This window comes from Caretta caretta, chromosome 5, assembly GCF_965140235.1.
Source record: "Caretta caretta isolate rCarCar2 chromosome 5, rCarCar1.hap1, whole genome shotgun sequence".
In the NCBI taxonomy this organism is placed as follows: Eukaryota; Metazoa; Chordata; order Testudines; family Cheloniidae; genus Caretta; species Caretta caretta.
Genome location: NC_134210.1, coordinates 24,668,998 through 24,682,908, shown reverse-complemented (window position 1 = coordinate 24,682,908; position 13,911 = coordinate 24,668,998). Strand labels below are relative to the sequence as shown.

Here is a 13,911-nt window from a genome sequence, read left to right as displayed (position 1 = left end):
ATCTTGTTGCAAGGCAGGAAAGGGGGAAAGTAACCTCTGGGAGGGAAAGTTTTGTTTATTAAAAGGGACTTTGGGCCTTCCCCGCCCACCCCCACCCTACACTTCCAAAGGACCAGGAAAAGGCAGAGCCCTGGAAATGGAAGATTGATGGTGTAAAGAGAACTCAAGGGATGTGGAGGTATTTCTGTTTGTCAGCCGGCCACACTGATGTGCAAGCAATAATGGGATCATTTCGCCTAGCAATGAAATGCTGCCACCTCTGGGGTGAAATGAGCAGCTATTTCACACAACACTGCCCAAAAGCTTCCATGGGGAAGGGAAGACTACCCTGTTCAGGTGGGTATTGACATAGCACCCTAATGGGCGCTATGTGCTTTACAGACATGGGCCCTGCCCTGTGGAGTTTATAATCTGACCCGGACATACGCACCGGAGGAAGTACAAAAATAGAGGGGAGGCTGTGCAGGGAAGGAGGTGGGGAGGATGTGGGCTGCATCTACAAGAGAATGAAATTGCTTTCTGCAAACACCTTGATTTGATTTATTTCTCACAATGTGTTACAGTTCTAGTCCGGAATGCTTGCTGTGTTCTTGGAACGTAAGGAGTCAGGGTGCAACCACCGGCATTAGAATTCAATTGGGACATCCTCCCCTCGCAACAACAGGATGGGAACTGGCAGAATAGGTGCATGGGAGTGGGGCAGCACTGAGTGAATCTCAGACAGAGAGGCTGTGGCAGGGGGCGGCTTGGGCAGCCCTTGTCCCAGATTATCTCTGTCAAGGGAAAGTTCAACTGCTGGAGGGTTTGAAGGTCGAGCTGGGGTGCATGGGAACTGACACTAACATTGCTGTTTGTGTGAATGAGGGATTCCCTGGAAGCAACTTCCTTGCTGAACCCTCCTTCCTCCCCTTGCAGAAATCAGACACCAGAACTCCTAATCACTCCCCTTTTCAGGAAAAGCTTCTCTGCTCTTTCTGTGAGGAAGCTCCTCTCTCTCTCTCTCTCTCTCTCTCTCTGCATTAGTTTCTCTTGGCCAGGCATCTTTACAGTTTTCTTTCCAGCTAGGACTTTGCTGAATACATTCAGTTGATTTCCCCCAGCTAAAACATGCCATGTGTGCAGAGAAACTGGATTGCCAACTTTTCCTTTTGGGTCCAGTTCCTTCTCATGCAAGCGCTCTGCTATGGCAGAAATCCTCCACCGGGCAGATTTTTCTTTCCAGACAAGAGGCAAGGTCAGTGGCTTCTCTCATTTTAATTAAAGTTATGCTTAATAGATGCAAACTCTGTGTCCTTTCTCCCACCACCTCTGATCTAAATAAACTAGGGTCACCAAGATCTAAGTAAATATATTCAGTTTATTCTTTTGTATGGAGTAATCTCCACGTCTGTATTTACACAAAGTTTCACTTACAGAATCTAACTTCCATGCAGCTTTGTGACTGATTTACTTTCCCCACATCAGCATTTCTGCTTCTCACACTAGAGAGTGCAAACCTTACAGTGTTGTGCTAGTTACTTCCCCGCCCCCCCCTCAGTGCAGAAATGTCTCCCTGGCTACAACAGCTCATATCTTTTGGAGTCTGAACTTGCAGCTCTGTACTTGCTATGCTTCTGTAGCAGACAACTTGATTTTAATGTTGATGTCAATGAAGCACAATGTAGACAACTCAGACTGTCATGTTGTTGCCTTCCAGAAGCAATTAGGCTAGATTTCAGTTCAAAATTTCATTGTTGAACTCTATATTCATTATAAATTTACTCTTAACGGGCCTGTAAATACCCACCTCATTTCTCATTACAAAATGTAGGCAGTTCAGAGTCTTGGAAGTAGACTATTTCTTCTTAGTAGCAACTCTTTAATGTTATGTTGTGATACAGCAACACAAAATTGGCTTAAAGGCCATTGCCATCTGGAGCTCAGTTCTCCTCCCCTTGGATACAAAATGAATTGGAGTTATTCATTCTCGTGGAGGGAGGGAATTAAGCCACTGGATTATATTTCTGTCTGTTTGTCTCCATCCCCCAAACTGGGCTGTATCATCAGCTGGATTAAACTGATATAGTTCTATTACCCTGATTTACACCAGCTGAGGATCTGGCCTCCTTTGTGTAACTGATTGATTTAATATTTTTTCAAGTTTTGGAGAAATCCTAAAAAAATCCCTCTGTTCACTGAAAGAGACTCAGGACATGGTTGGAATAATCCATGCTTTGCAAAAGCCTCTGCATAGCTGTGGAGTGAGAGACCTGAAAAGTGCAGAAGAAAATTTGACAAAAACCCTTTTGGTCTAATCTGGAGCCTTCATCCTGACAGTGGAGGAGTTTGGGCAAGAGGGAGAAAATCACCTAGTCTGGGGGCTCAAGTAGGGTAACCAAATGTCCTGATATTATTGGGACCATCCTGATATTAGGGGCTTTGTCTTATATACACAACTATATTACCTCCCCTTCCCCAGAAAAAAAAGTGTCTCATTTTTTTCACCCTGGCTATCTGGTCACCCCATGCTCAAGACAAGGAAAACTGATTAAATAAGATGGCGAAGCGGTGAACAAAAACTACCTTGGAGTTTCTCTTTTCATTCCCTTTAAACAAAATCAGCAGAAACTATTTTGGTCTTTGTGACAATATAATAAAAGGAAGTGGAGCAGCAAATGATTGCTGTAGATTTGCCTGGAAATGGATGTAGAATTAATTTCTCTTTCTATACACTGCAGGCTCCAGGGCCCATCAAGAGCCTAAAAATAGAGATTTGAATAAATTAGCACCTCAACCTGCTTTCTGTGGTTAGTTGCCGGGCAGGTTCCTTGTCCTAGCAAAGGCAAGGGAATTTTATTTATTGAGTGTATTGATGCAATGTTAATATGAAATGTTGCTGCCGTCAGAAAAAAGGTGGTCTTTAGAAAAAAAAACAATCCTGGTTTCTCATCAAGCTGAAATGTCTTTAAATGGTCTATTCAGTGAGTGTCCGATAGGAAAGTGGCTTATTGGGGAAACTTATGCTTAAGAAGAGCCAATGTTAAATTCTGAAAGTGTATTTAAATTAATATTCCCTTTGGGGGAATCTTCTGATCCTGGGGATTCCACCAAATACAGCCAGAACCAGGGTCTTTCTTTGGCCCAGAAGAAGTGCCTTACAGAGGCTGAGAACTGCAATCCATATGCTATCCAGAGGGGTCATTTGAAAGCAGACTAAATGGTCTGGGAGGGAGATTTAGAGAACTTGAAGCCAGGATGCAACAATGGCAGGTGACACTGTCTCTTATTTTAAAGGGACACCGTCTATTTAGAAAAGTATTTATATTTCTGTCTGAAAGTCTTTAACCATCTCTTGTTGTAAGTGTCACCACTAAGAGATGACAGAGACTATTAGAGAAAAAATAGATTTCTCTCTTTATTTTAGTTTGTTTGCTGTGTGCGGTGGGCAGCCCTTTATATGTCCTCAATTTCTCCATAAGAAGTATTCTCTTTTGTGTAGGTGGCTTTGAATCCCCCCAAGAATGGAAGAGACAAAAACATTTTTAAACACAAGACAATGTGATTGTAAAACCACAAGTTGGCAGGGAGGCTTATCTGCAGATGCTGCAGCTCAAGTGACTTTAAATTGCTTTTTTTTTTAATTGTTTATGTAACCCCCATGGGATTTACCATTTTGCTGATCACCCCGGCCAATTTTTCAAAGCCAAAAGGGTTCATTTAGATGCAGTGCCCCCAGGACATACATTGACCATAGTGCCTGCTGACTGGACTTCTAGTTTTGGCTCTAGTTACCACAGCAACATGAGCCCGTCTGTTCAGGAAGTGGTTAAAAAGGGCTCCAAGCACCCTCAGAATCCCATAAAGCTACCTCTGTTCTTCCTCTCCTGGCCTACATGTCCTGAGCTGTGACTTTTGATAGGGCCAGCTTAGAATCAGAGCCAGGAACTTCTCTCTGAAGGGAGGGTGGAGAGGAAGGCTGAGGAGAAGTTTGAGAGTCAGATGGAGTGGCTCCACCGTAGCTCTCCCAGTCCAGACTCTGCTGCTGCTGACACGAGGCACTTAAGATCCTGAATGCTCTTGGTGAGGACTTTGCCGGAAAATGCCAAGCCAGAGCTCAAAAGGAGAGCCCCTCACCAAGACAGAGGGAGTGGTGTATCCAGCCCTCCTCAGTAGCACCTTGGTCCCTGACCTCATCTAGGAGGAAAGAAACTGTGAGGTGAGCTGGATAAACTCCTGTCATGGTTTAGAGGAGGTGTCACGTTATCCCGCCTTCCACAGAGATTCAGTCATTTCACTCCATCACTGGAGTCCTTTACCCATAGCATTCGGCCTCACAGTCAGCAGCAGTCAGCAGCGGGTGCTCAGGACTTGTAGCAAACAAACACAGAAATTATGTTGGGCCTTAGCCTTCCCATAACTGAAGTTTGTTCAGTAGGGGTGTTGAAAGGGAAAGTTGGATTGCGGGGTTTTGCAATAGAGTGTATCCACCTTTCTTTTTAAATAGTTTTCTATTTTCAGTTTCCCACCTCTGTTAGTTAATATAAAGCCATTCAAGCTAGAACTGCCCAGCTATTCTGCGTCAGTGGCCACTTACACCGATGACTTAGGCTGTAAGTGATATAAGGCCATGGAACATATATCATGGTAGCACATGAGGGGCGGCTCTACCCATTGTGCGGCCCCAAGCAGTCGCTGCCGAATTGCTGCCATCGCCGCAAGACCGGTGGAGCTGCTGCCCAAAAGCCGCTGCAGCGGGAAGAGCTGGGAAACAAGCAGGGAGAACTGGAAGCCTGGCCCAGTCAAGGAATTATGATGTGACTGGAATAACAGAGACTTGGTGGGATAACTCACAGGACTGGAGTACTGTCATGGATGGATATAAACTGTTCAGGAAGGACAGGCAGGGCAGAAAAGGTAGGGGAGTTGCATTGTATGTAAGGGAGCAGTATGACTGCTCAGAGCTCAAGTATGAAACTGCAGAAAAACCGGAGAGTCTCTGGATTAAGTTTAGAAGTGTGAACAACAAGGGTGATGTCGTGGTGGGAGTCTGCTATAGACCACCAGACCAGGGGGATGAGGTGGATGAGGCTTTCTTCTGGCAACTCACGGAAGCTACTAGATCGCAGGCCCTGGTTCTCATGGGAGACTTCAGTCATCCTGATATCTGCTGGGAGAGCAATACAGCGGTGCACAGACAATCCAGGAAGTTTTTGGAAAGTATAGGGGACAATTTCCTGGTGCAAGTGCTGGAGGAACCAACTAGGGGCAGAGCTCTTCTTGACCTGCTGCTCACAAACCGGGAAGAATTAGTAGGGGAAGCAAAAGTGGATGGGAACCTGGGAGGCAGTGACCATGAGATGGTCGAGTTCAGGATCCTGACACAGGGAAGAAAGGAGAGCAGCAGAATATGGACCCTGGACTTCAGAAAAGCAGATTTTGACTCCCTCAGGGAACTGATGGTCAGGATCCCCTGGGAGAATAACATGGGGGGGAAAGGCGTCCAGGAGAGCTGGCTGTATTTTAAAGAATCCTTATTGAGGTTACAGGGACAAACCATCCCGATGTGTAGAAAGAATAGTAAATATGGCAGGTGACCAACTTGGCTTAACAGTGAAATCCTTGCTGATCTTAAACACAAAAAAGAAGCTTACAAGAAGTGGAAGATTGGACAAATGACCAGGGAAGAGTATAAAAATATTGCTCGGGCATGCAGGAGTGAAATCAGGAAGGCCAAATCACACCTGGAGTTGCAGCTAGCAAGAGATGTTAAGAGTAACAAGAAGGGTTTCTTCAGGTATGCTAGCAACAAAAAGAAAGTCAAGGAAAGTGTGGGCCCCTTACTGAATGAGGGAGGCAACCTAGTGACAGAGGATGTGGAAAAAGCTAATGTACTCAATGCTTTTTTTGCCTCTGTCTTCACGAACAAGTTCAACTCCCAGACTGCTGCACTGGGCAGCACAGCATGGGGAGAAGGTGACCAGCCCTCTGTGGAGAAAGAAGTGGTTCGGGACTATTTAGAAAAGCTGGACGAGCACAAGTCCATGGGGCCAGAAGTGCTGCATCCGAGAGTGCTAAAGGAGTTGGCGGATGTGATTGCAGAGCCATTGGCCATTATCTTTGAAAACTCATGGCGATCGGGGGAAGTCCCGGACGACTGGAAAAAGGCTAATGTAGAGCCCATCTTTAAAAAAGGGAAGAAGGAGGATCCTGGGAACTACAGGCCAGTCAGCCTCACCTCAGTCCCTGGAAAAATCATGGAGCAGGTCCTCAAGGAATCAATTCTGAAGCACTTAGAGGAGAGGAAAGTGATCAGGAACAGTCAGCATGGATTCACCAAGGGCAAGTCATACCTGACTAATCTAATTGCCTTCTATGACGAGATAACCGGCTCTGTGGATGAGGGGAAAGCAGTGGACATGTTGTTCCTTGACTTTAGCAAAGCTTTTGACATGGTCTCCCACAGTATTCTTGCCAGGAAGTTAAAGAAGTATGGGGTGGATGAATGGACTATAAAGTGGATAGAAATTTGGCTAGATTGTTGGGCTCAAAGGGTAGTGATCAATGGCTCCTTGTCTAGTTGGCAGCTGGTATCAAGTGGAGTGCCCCAAGGGTCAGTCCTCAGGCCGGTTTTGTTCAATATCTTCATTAATGATCTGGAGGATGGTGTGGATTGCACCCTCAGCAAGTTTGCCGATGACACTAAACTGGGAGGAGAGGTAGATACGCTGGAGGGTAGGGATAGGATACAGAGGGCCCTAGACAAATTAGAGGATTGGGCCAAAAGAAATCTGATGAGGTTCAACAAGGACAAGTGCAGAGTCCTGCACTTAGGACGGAAGAATCCCATGCACCGCTACAGACTAGGGACCAAATGGTTCAGCAGCAGTTCTGCAGAAAAGGACCTAGGGGTTACTGTGGACGAGAAGCTGGATGTGAGTCAACAGTGTGCCCTTGTTGCCAAGAAGGCCAATGGCATTTTGGGATGTATACATAGGGGCATTGCCAGCAGATTAAGGGACGTGATCGTTCCCCTCTATTCGACATTGGTGAGGCCTCATCTGGAGTACTGTGTCCAGTTTTGGGCCCCACACTACTAGAAAGATGTGGAAAAATTGGAAAACGTCCAGCGGAGGGCAACAAAAATGATTAGGGGACTGGAACACATGACTTATGAGAAGAGGCTGAGGGAACTGGGATTGTTTAATCTGCGGAAGAGACGAATGAGGGGAGATTTGATAGCTGCTTTCAACTACCTGAAAGGGGGTTCCAAAGAGGATGGATCTAGACTGTTCTCAGTGGTAGCAGATGACAGAACGTGGAATAATGGTCTCAAGTTGCAGTGGGGGAGGTTTAGGTTGGATATTAGGAAAAACTTTTTCACTAGGAGGGTGGTGAAACACTGGAATGCGTTACCTAGGGAGGTGGTGGAATCTCCTTCCTTAGAGGTTTTTAAGGTCAGGCTTGACAAAGCCCTGTCTGGGATGATTTAGTTGGGGATTGGTCCTGCTTTGAGCAGGGGGTTGGACTAGATGACCTCCTGAGGTCCCTTCCAACCCTGCTATTCTATGATTCTATGAGCTGGTGCCTGGAGCCAGCCCTGACATTACATCTTATTCTGTACTAATGAAGTATGCCACGCCGCTGTGAACATTGTGGTCTCTAAGCTCACACAGTTTGCTAAAAGAAAAGAATTAACAGGGGTGGGGGCAGAGTATTACATTTGTATGAGAACCTTTAACATCTGTGTGTGGACCCATTAAATATTACCTTAGGAAAGTTGGAGGGGGTGATATAGAAAGATAATAGCCTGAAGGCATTCTTGGCTGTATATAGTTTTTAGAAGTAGTATACGTCCCTGGCTGTTCGTTCCCCAGCCTGACATTGTTAGAGAATTCATTAGAAGTACTGTACTGCAGAACAACAACAAGATACTGTGATATTGTGCCTCTTGTCTTTGTTTTAGATTTAATAATAAAATGAGGCTTAACATAGAGCTGAAGAAAGTGTTCCAGTATTGATAGTGCCTGTGGTAATCCCTTTTTAGCAACCAAGAGATCAGTATTTTAGTTGTACTGATTACTGGTGAGAAATACATTTAACCCCCCTCTAGTTACACTTTGGTGTGTTATTAATTCACTCTCTTTGGTCCATTACATAATTTTTCAGCATTAATATCTGCAGGTCTATTCCAGTATTTTCTGTTGTTGCATATTGCTTCTTTGAATTGGCTGGTGGCACTCACAAATGAGTCCTTAAATAGCACCTGGGGATGGTGTAAACTTCTCTAATTTTATGGCATGGCTGACAGCTGAGATTTTAGAGCTATTTTCCTTCCTTCCTGAAGAAGATAGTCCAAATATTCACCTTGTTTTCATCCCCTACGCAGTCAAGTAAGAGTCATTATTGAGTGAAGACTTCATTGTATCATTTGAAAGGTACAAACACAGATCTTCAATCCTGCAAGGTGCCTCGCAGCTCCTTAGAAATTTTGAGCCCCTTCTGCCGCTGCTGGAATCAGTAGGAGCTGAGGGAATGTTGCACCTTCCAGGATGGGTTGAGTCCAGTCAGTTGTGTTAGTACATGATGATGACAAAGGAGAAAAAACAGGATAGGCCAGGCCAAATGACAAAAGTGGGTAATGCTAATGAACAGGACAAAATCATGACAATAAGATGATAAAGGTAAAACAGAATTCATAGGGCTATGGGATTATCAAAGACAATATTTTCTTATAATAAAGAGAATAGAAACACACCAAAGTATGGCAGAGTGGGGTCTAATTGCTTCATGTGTAAGAATAGGTGTTTCTAGAATAGGAAATAATAGCTGAGGGGCATCAGAAGAACATTCATTCTGACAATATCCTTTGGATTTCATACCTTTAGACTGAAAGAGTCTTCGGGCAACAGCTGATGTAAATTGGCTTAATGTCCTCAAAGGCAATGTATACCACCGGTTGATGTTGAGTTTGAAATGTGAAAGGATGTGAATGGGAGAAATGTTTTAAAGCTTTTAAGGTTTGTGTTAAGGAGGGAGAGTGTAAAAAGCCCAAATGAGAAGCTGTTGAAGTAGTCAGGCCTGATTTTGCACTGCACAGCACCCCCTTATGCCTGTGGAATGGTGTGGAGAATCAGCCCCTCCCCCACGAGTTTCCCTTTCATGTATGTGAGTTCTGAAATGATAAAAGCTTTGGAGTATAAAAGTAAAGCTTTTGATACTGTCTTGCTTGACCTTCTCATAAACAAACTAGGGAAATGCAACCTAGATGGAGCTACTATAAGTGCAAAACTGGTTGGAAAACTGTTCCCAGAGAGTAGTTTGAGTAGTTCACAATCATACTGGAAGGGCATAATGAGTGGGGTCCCTCAGGAATCAGTTCTGGGTTTGATTCTGTTCAATATCTTCATCAGTGATTTAGAAAATGGCATAGAGAGTACACTTATAAAGTTTGCAGATGATACCAAGCTGGGAGGAGTTGCAAGTGCTTTGGAGGATAGGAATAAAATTCAAAATGATCTGGACAAACTGGAGTAATGGTCTGTGTTCGGGGGCTTATTCCTTCACCCATTTACTTCCCTGGTCCTTCTCGCATGAACAGAGAGCAAAAATACCCGAAGTCCAAAGGTGCAAACAATTCAATGTTTATTGGGGTGAACTTCAAGCAAGCATGATTCCAGTTTCCTTCCTTAGTGTCCCCCTTCCCAGCTCTGACACCACAGAGCCTTACACCTGTGTCCTTGTTCCCATTCCTGTCCTTAGCCAAACATGATTCCAATTTCCCCATCCCCATTCTCTTTTCCCGTTTCCCCCTTTAGCAAAAGATGATTCCAATTTCCTTACCCCCATTCCCTGTTACCATCTCACCGACCCACTCACTTCCTGATTGACTGCAGACTATATAGTAAAACTTGAGTTCTGCTTAGCTCTACCTTAACCAATCATTTTCCTGAAATTTAACTAACCAATCCTAACATATTGTAACATGATTATGTAACCAATTATATCCCACCACCTTAATTAGTTTACGCCCAGCAAAATTAATTATACAGCAGACAGAAACAATCACAGAACCAGACAGAGATTATACAGACAAACAATAGCAAAGTGGGAACTATAATGACAAAACAATACAGAAGTGAGGATTTCACATCCCAGCTATTGATAAGTGAGTTTTTGCCAGACAGGATGCTATCAAACTAAGTTTCCTTTTACATTTTCGAGGCACTTCCCTTTCTCTGGAGGTGATAGGCACTATCAGGACAGGATTGTATTCCTAACAGCCCAATAGCACCTTCTTTCAATGTGACTAGTTTGGAATGTGAGGATGTGACCGGTCGCTTCCCAACTTATGGCTGCCTCTGTTGCTTAGCCAAAGGCCTTAGCCTAAGAACAGGGCCTCAGACTGTCACAGTAAGAGAAGGAACTTACACAGGCAGACTGATTTTGATTCTTTCTTTTATGCCTCTATAACTAGCCAAGTGATAAGAATACACCTAAATTCTTAGAGTATAGGCCTTTACAGACAGGCCTGAATATCTATATCCTAAGAGTCTGAAGTAAATAGGATGAAATTCAATAAGGACAAATGTAAAGTACTCCATTTAAGAGGAAGGAACAATCAGTTCCACACATACAAAATGGGAAATGACCGCCTAGGAAGCAGTACTGTGGAAAGGGATCTGGGGGTCATAGTGGACCACAAGCTAAATATGAGTCAACAGTGTAACACTGTTGCAAAAAAAGCAGTCATCATTCTGGGATGTATTAGCAGGAGTGTTGTAAGCAAGACACGAGAAGAAATTCTTCTGCTCTACTCCGTGCTGATTAGGCCTCAGCTGGAGTATTGTATGCAGTTTTCGGTGCCACATTTCAGGAAAGATGTGGACAAATTGGAAAAAGTCCAGAGAAGAGCAACAAAAGATGATTAAAGGTCTAGAAAACATGATTTATGAGGGAAGATTGAAAATTTTGGGTTTGTTTAGTCTGGAAAAGAGAAGACAGAGGGGACATGATAACAGTTTTCAAGTACATAAAAGGAGGAGGGAGAAGAATTGTTCTTCTTAACCTCTGAGGATAGGACAAGAAGCAATGGGCTTAAATTGCAGCAGAGGAGGTTTAGGTTGGACATTCGGAAAAACTTCCTAACTGTCAGGGTGGTTAAGCACTGGAATAAATTGTCTAGGGAGGTTGTGGAATTTCCATCATTGGAGATTTTTAAGAGAAGATTTGATAAACACCTGTCAGGAATGGTCTAGATAATACTTAGTCCTGCCATGAGCGCAGGGACTGACTAGATGACCTCTTGAGGTCCCTCCCAGGCCTTTGATTCTATGAAAAGCTAAAATGTTCCCTTTGGTTTTTTTCCCAGAGCACTTTATCCGGACACTGCAAGAATACCACATGGTTGGTCCTGCAAAAGTAGATGCAAGCGGCCATTTTCTCTCTTACAGTTTACACCATCACACCTCAGATGCCAGGAGGAAAAGAGACTTCAGTAGAAAGGAAAACCTTGTGTATTATAAAATTAACCACAAGGAGAAGGATCTGTTTTTTAACTTGACTGTCCATCGAGGATTCCTTTCTGCTAACTATGTACTGGAAAGGAGATACGGGAACCACACTGGTGCAAAGATTGTACCTTACTCAGGAACCTCATGTCACCTCATTGGTACAGTCTTGCAGCCAAATTCTGGGAATGGACCAGCAGTGATCAGCACTTGCAATGGGCTGGTAAGTGATGTGGTCTTGCATCGTGGTGCCATGCTGATTTTGATCTCTTTGGAAGTGAGCCAGAGGCGTGCATGTGTTTGGTTAAAACACTAGATGAACTAGTCTGAATAAAATAACTTGCATTTATGTATCACTTGAATAAGAACCAGCCTGAATTTTCACACAAACTTTAAACCAAATCTAAAGCTATTTTTTTTTGTGGGGTGGGAAAGGTACAAAAGTTTGCAACTTTTTAAAATCTCCCATTTCTCTACACGCTCTAGTTTAGATTAGGTCTGAGAGGTGAAGTGTTTATTCTTGTTGGACAATATTTTTAGCACTGCTGAAGCTCAGATGCACCAGAAATTTCATGAGAGTGTATAATGGGGTTTCTAATTCAATGTCCACGCTGACATTCAATGTCCAAAGGTTCAGCTGAACTTTAGTTCAGTTTTTGGCTGCTTATTAGATAAGCAAAGCAAGGGTTTGTGCTCAATTGGAAGGCATTTCTCTGTCTGCCTGTAATGCAATAACTTCTGAATGCCACATCCTACCAATTCCAAAATTTCAGGGAGTGTTCTAGGCATCAGTGGGAAGAATCCTGTTCATTTTGGTGAAAAATAGAAAACCACAAGCAGGACGTGGGGGGCACGTGGAGCTCCTTGGATTTGGTTAGCGGAGCCAGCAGCTTCCACCATCTCTGGACTTGTCTATAGGTTAAAGAACTGGCTGACTCCCCATCTCTACTCTGCCCATTGTTTCAATAGAGTGAACACCTTGGGAGGCTTCTCCCCCCCAAGTCAGAAAATGAGAATGGTGCAGGGAAAGAGAGGAGTAGGGAGGAATGAGGGGACACATAGAGCCCCTAGCATGGTAGAGGAGAAAGGAAATGGGGCAGGATGCACAGAGAGCTGCTGACATGCGAGGAGAATGGGAGAAAGGGGGATACTCAGAGTTTCTGGTATGACGGGAGAGGGAAATTGGGGGCCACAGAGAGCCCCTGTCATGAAGGAAGGGGCGTGGGTTGTTGGGAGTCCCTGAAATAGAGGGGAATGGGAGCCTGGCATACTGTGTGCTTGTGGGGGGAATGGAGGGATGCAAAGAGTCCATGGTCTTTGCAATGAGCTTGGTCTACAGAAGCAACAGTGTGCAACCCTCTGGTACCCATGAGCTTCTTGATCTTTCTGGGTAACACATGAAAGCTTTGGAAAATGGACAAATACATTGTTATATTTTTCCCATTCACTTCGGCGGCAGCTGGGTGTCCGCATCCAAGTGCAGAATTTAATCTGCAAGGGTTTAATTTATTTGAGACTGGGAAATCAAACAGGCAGCAGAGTAAGATTCCTCAGGACTGTTTGGTTTACTGAAAGACAACAATGGTAGCCAGAACTTTGAGCAACATGTCTCAGTCTGCAATGGCCTGCAGAACAAGAGACCAGAGTTCACTCTCAAGCCTGAATTCTTTCGTTTCTGCAAAATGAATTGTGCCAAGATAAACATCTGTGAAGAATTTCCTCCCCCTTCCCCAGTCTATCGATATGTAAAGAAATTCCTTGCTATTCCAGAGCTTTAGAAACCCCTGTGGGCTTCTAACATAGCCTGGACACACATGAAAATTGGTCTCCTACAGATAAAATTGGAGTCCTTGGAGTAGCACATGACAGAGTACTGAAAAACAACAGCTGCACTCTTCTTAAAAAGACGTTTTCCAATGCTATATGTTCAAATAAGATATGGAATATTACTCAGTGAAAAGGCAGAGATTGTTGTCTGTCGGATTGTCAAAGTCTTTTTGGAGCATTTTAGAAATATGAAGCGACAATTAGGCTATAGAGAAGAGTGTCTGATAGGAAAAGGTAGTCAAAAGCAATTAGGTTCTTTTGATGAATGGTCTTTTGCCTCCACAGCAATTTTACATTAATATCCATGAGATGTACAACTTGAGTGAAATGCTAATTCTTTATGGCTTGAATACCGATTTCCTTCCAAATATGCTGTCTCCAACAACATGCTAAGATGTCCTTTGGTGTGCATTTTAAAAAGATTCAGTATATAAATGTACGGTAAATTTTCAAAAGGTTCTAAGTCACATATGAGCCCAAGTCTCAGTGAAACTCAATGGGATTTAGGTGCTTTTGAAAAATGGTATTCTAATGCATTATTCTGTTGCATACTGGGGTATGAGTAAGGTTCTCAAGTTAATGCCATGTCGGAAACATA

The 13,911-nt window shown here is 43.8% G+C and overlaps 1 protein-coding gene across 4 annotated transcripts in view; it reads left to right on the top strand.

Moving 5' to 3' along the window:
- Nucleotides 1–961: 961 nt before the first annotated feature.
- Nucleotides 962–13,911, top strand: part of ADAMTS12 (ADAM metallopeptidase with thrombospondin type 1 motif 12) — a 317,885-nt gene continuing 304,935 nt past the window's right edge. For 2 of the 4 annotated variants that reach the window (XM_075128412.1, XM_048850632.2), the window contains exons 1-2: nt 963–1,234; nt 11,348–11,709. In XM_075128412.1, the coding sequence (XP_074984513.1) occupies nt 1,108–1,234; nt 11,348–11,709 (489 nt within the window). In that variant the 5' untranslated portion in view covers nt 963–1,107. Of the gene's footprint in view, nt 1,235–11,347; nt 11,710–13,911 lie in introns of all 4 variants that reach the window. The other 2 variants (XM_048850633.2, XM_075128413.1) reach the window with 2 other exon arrangements.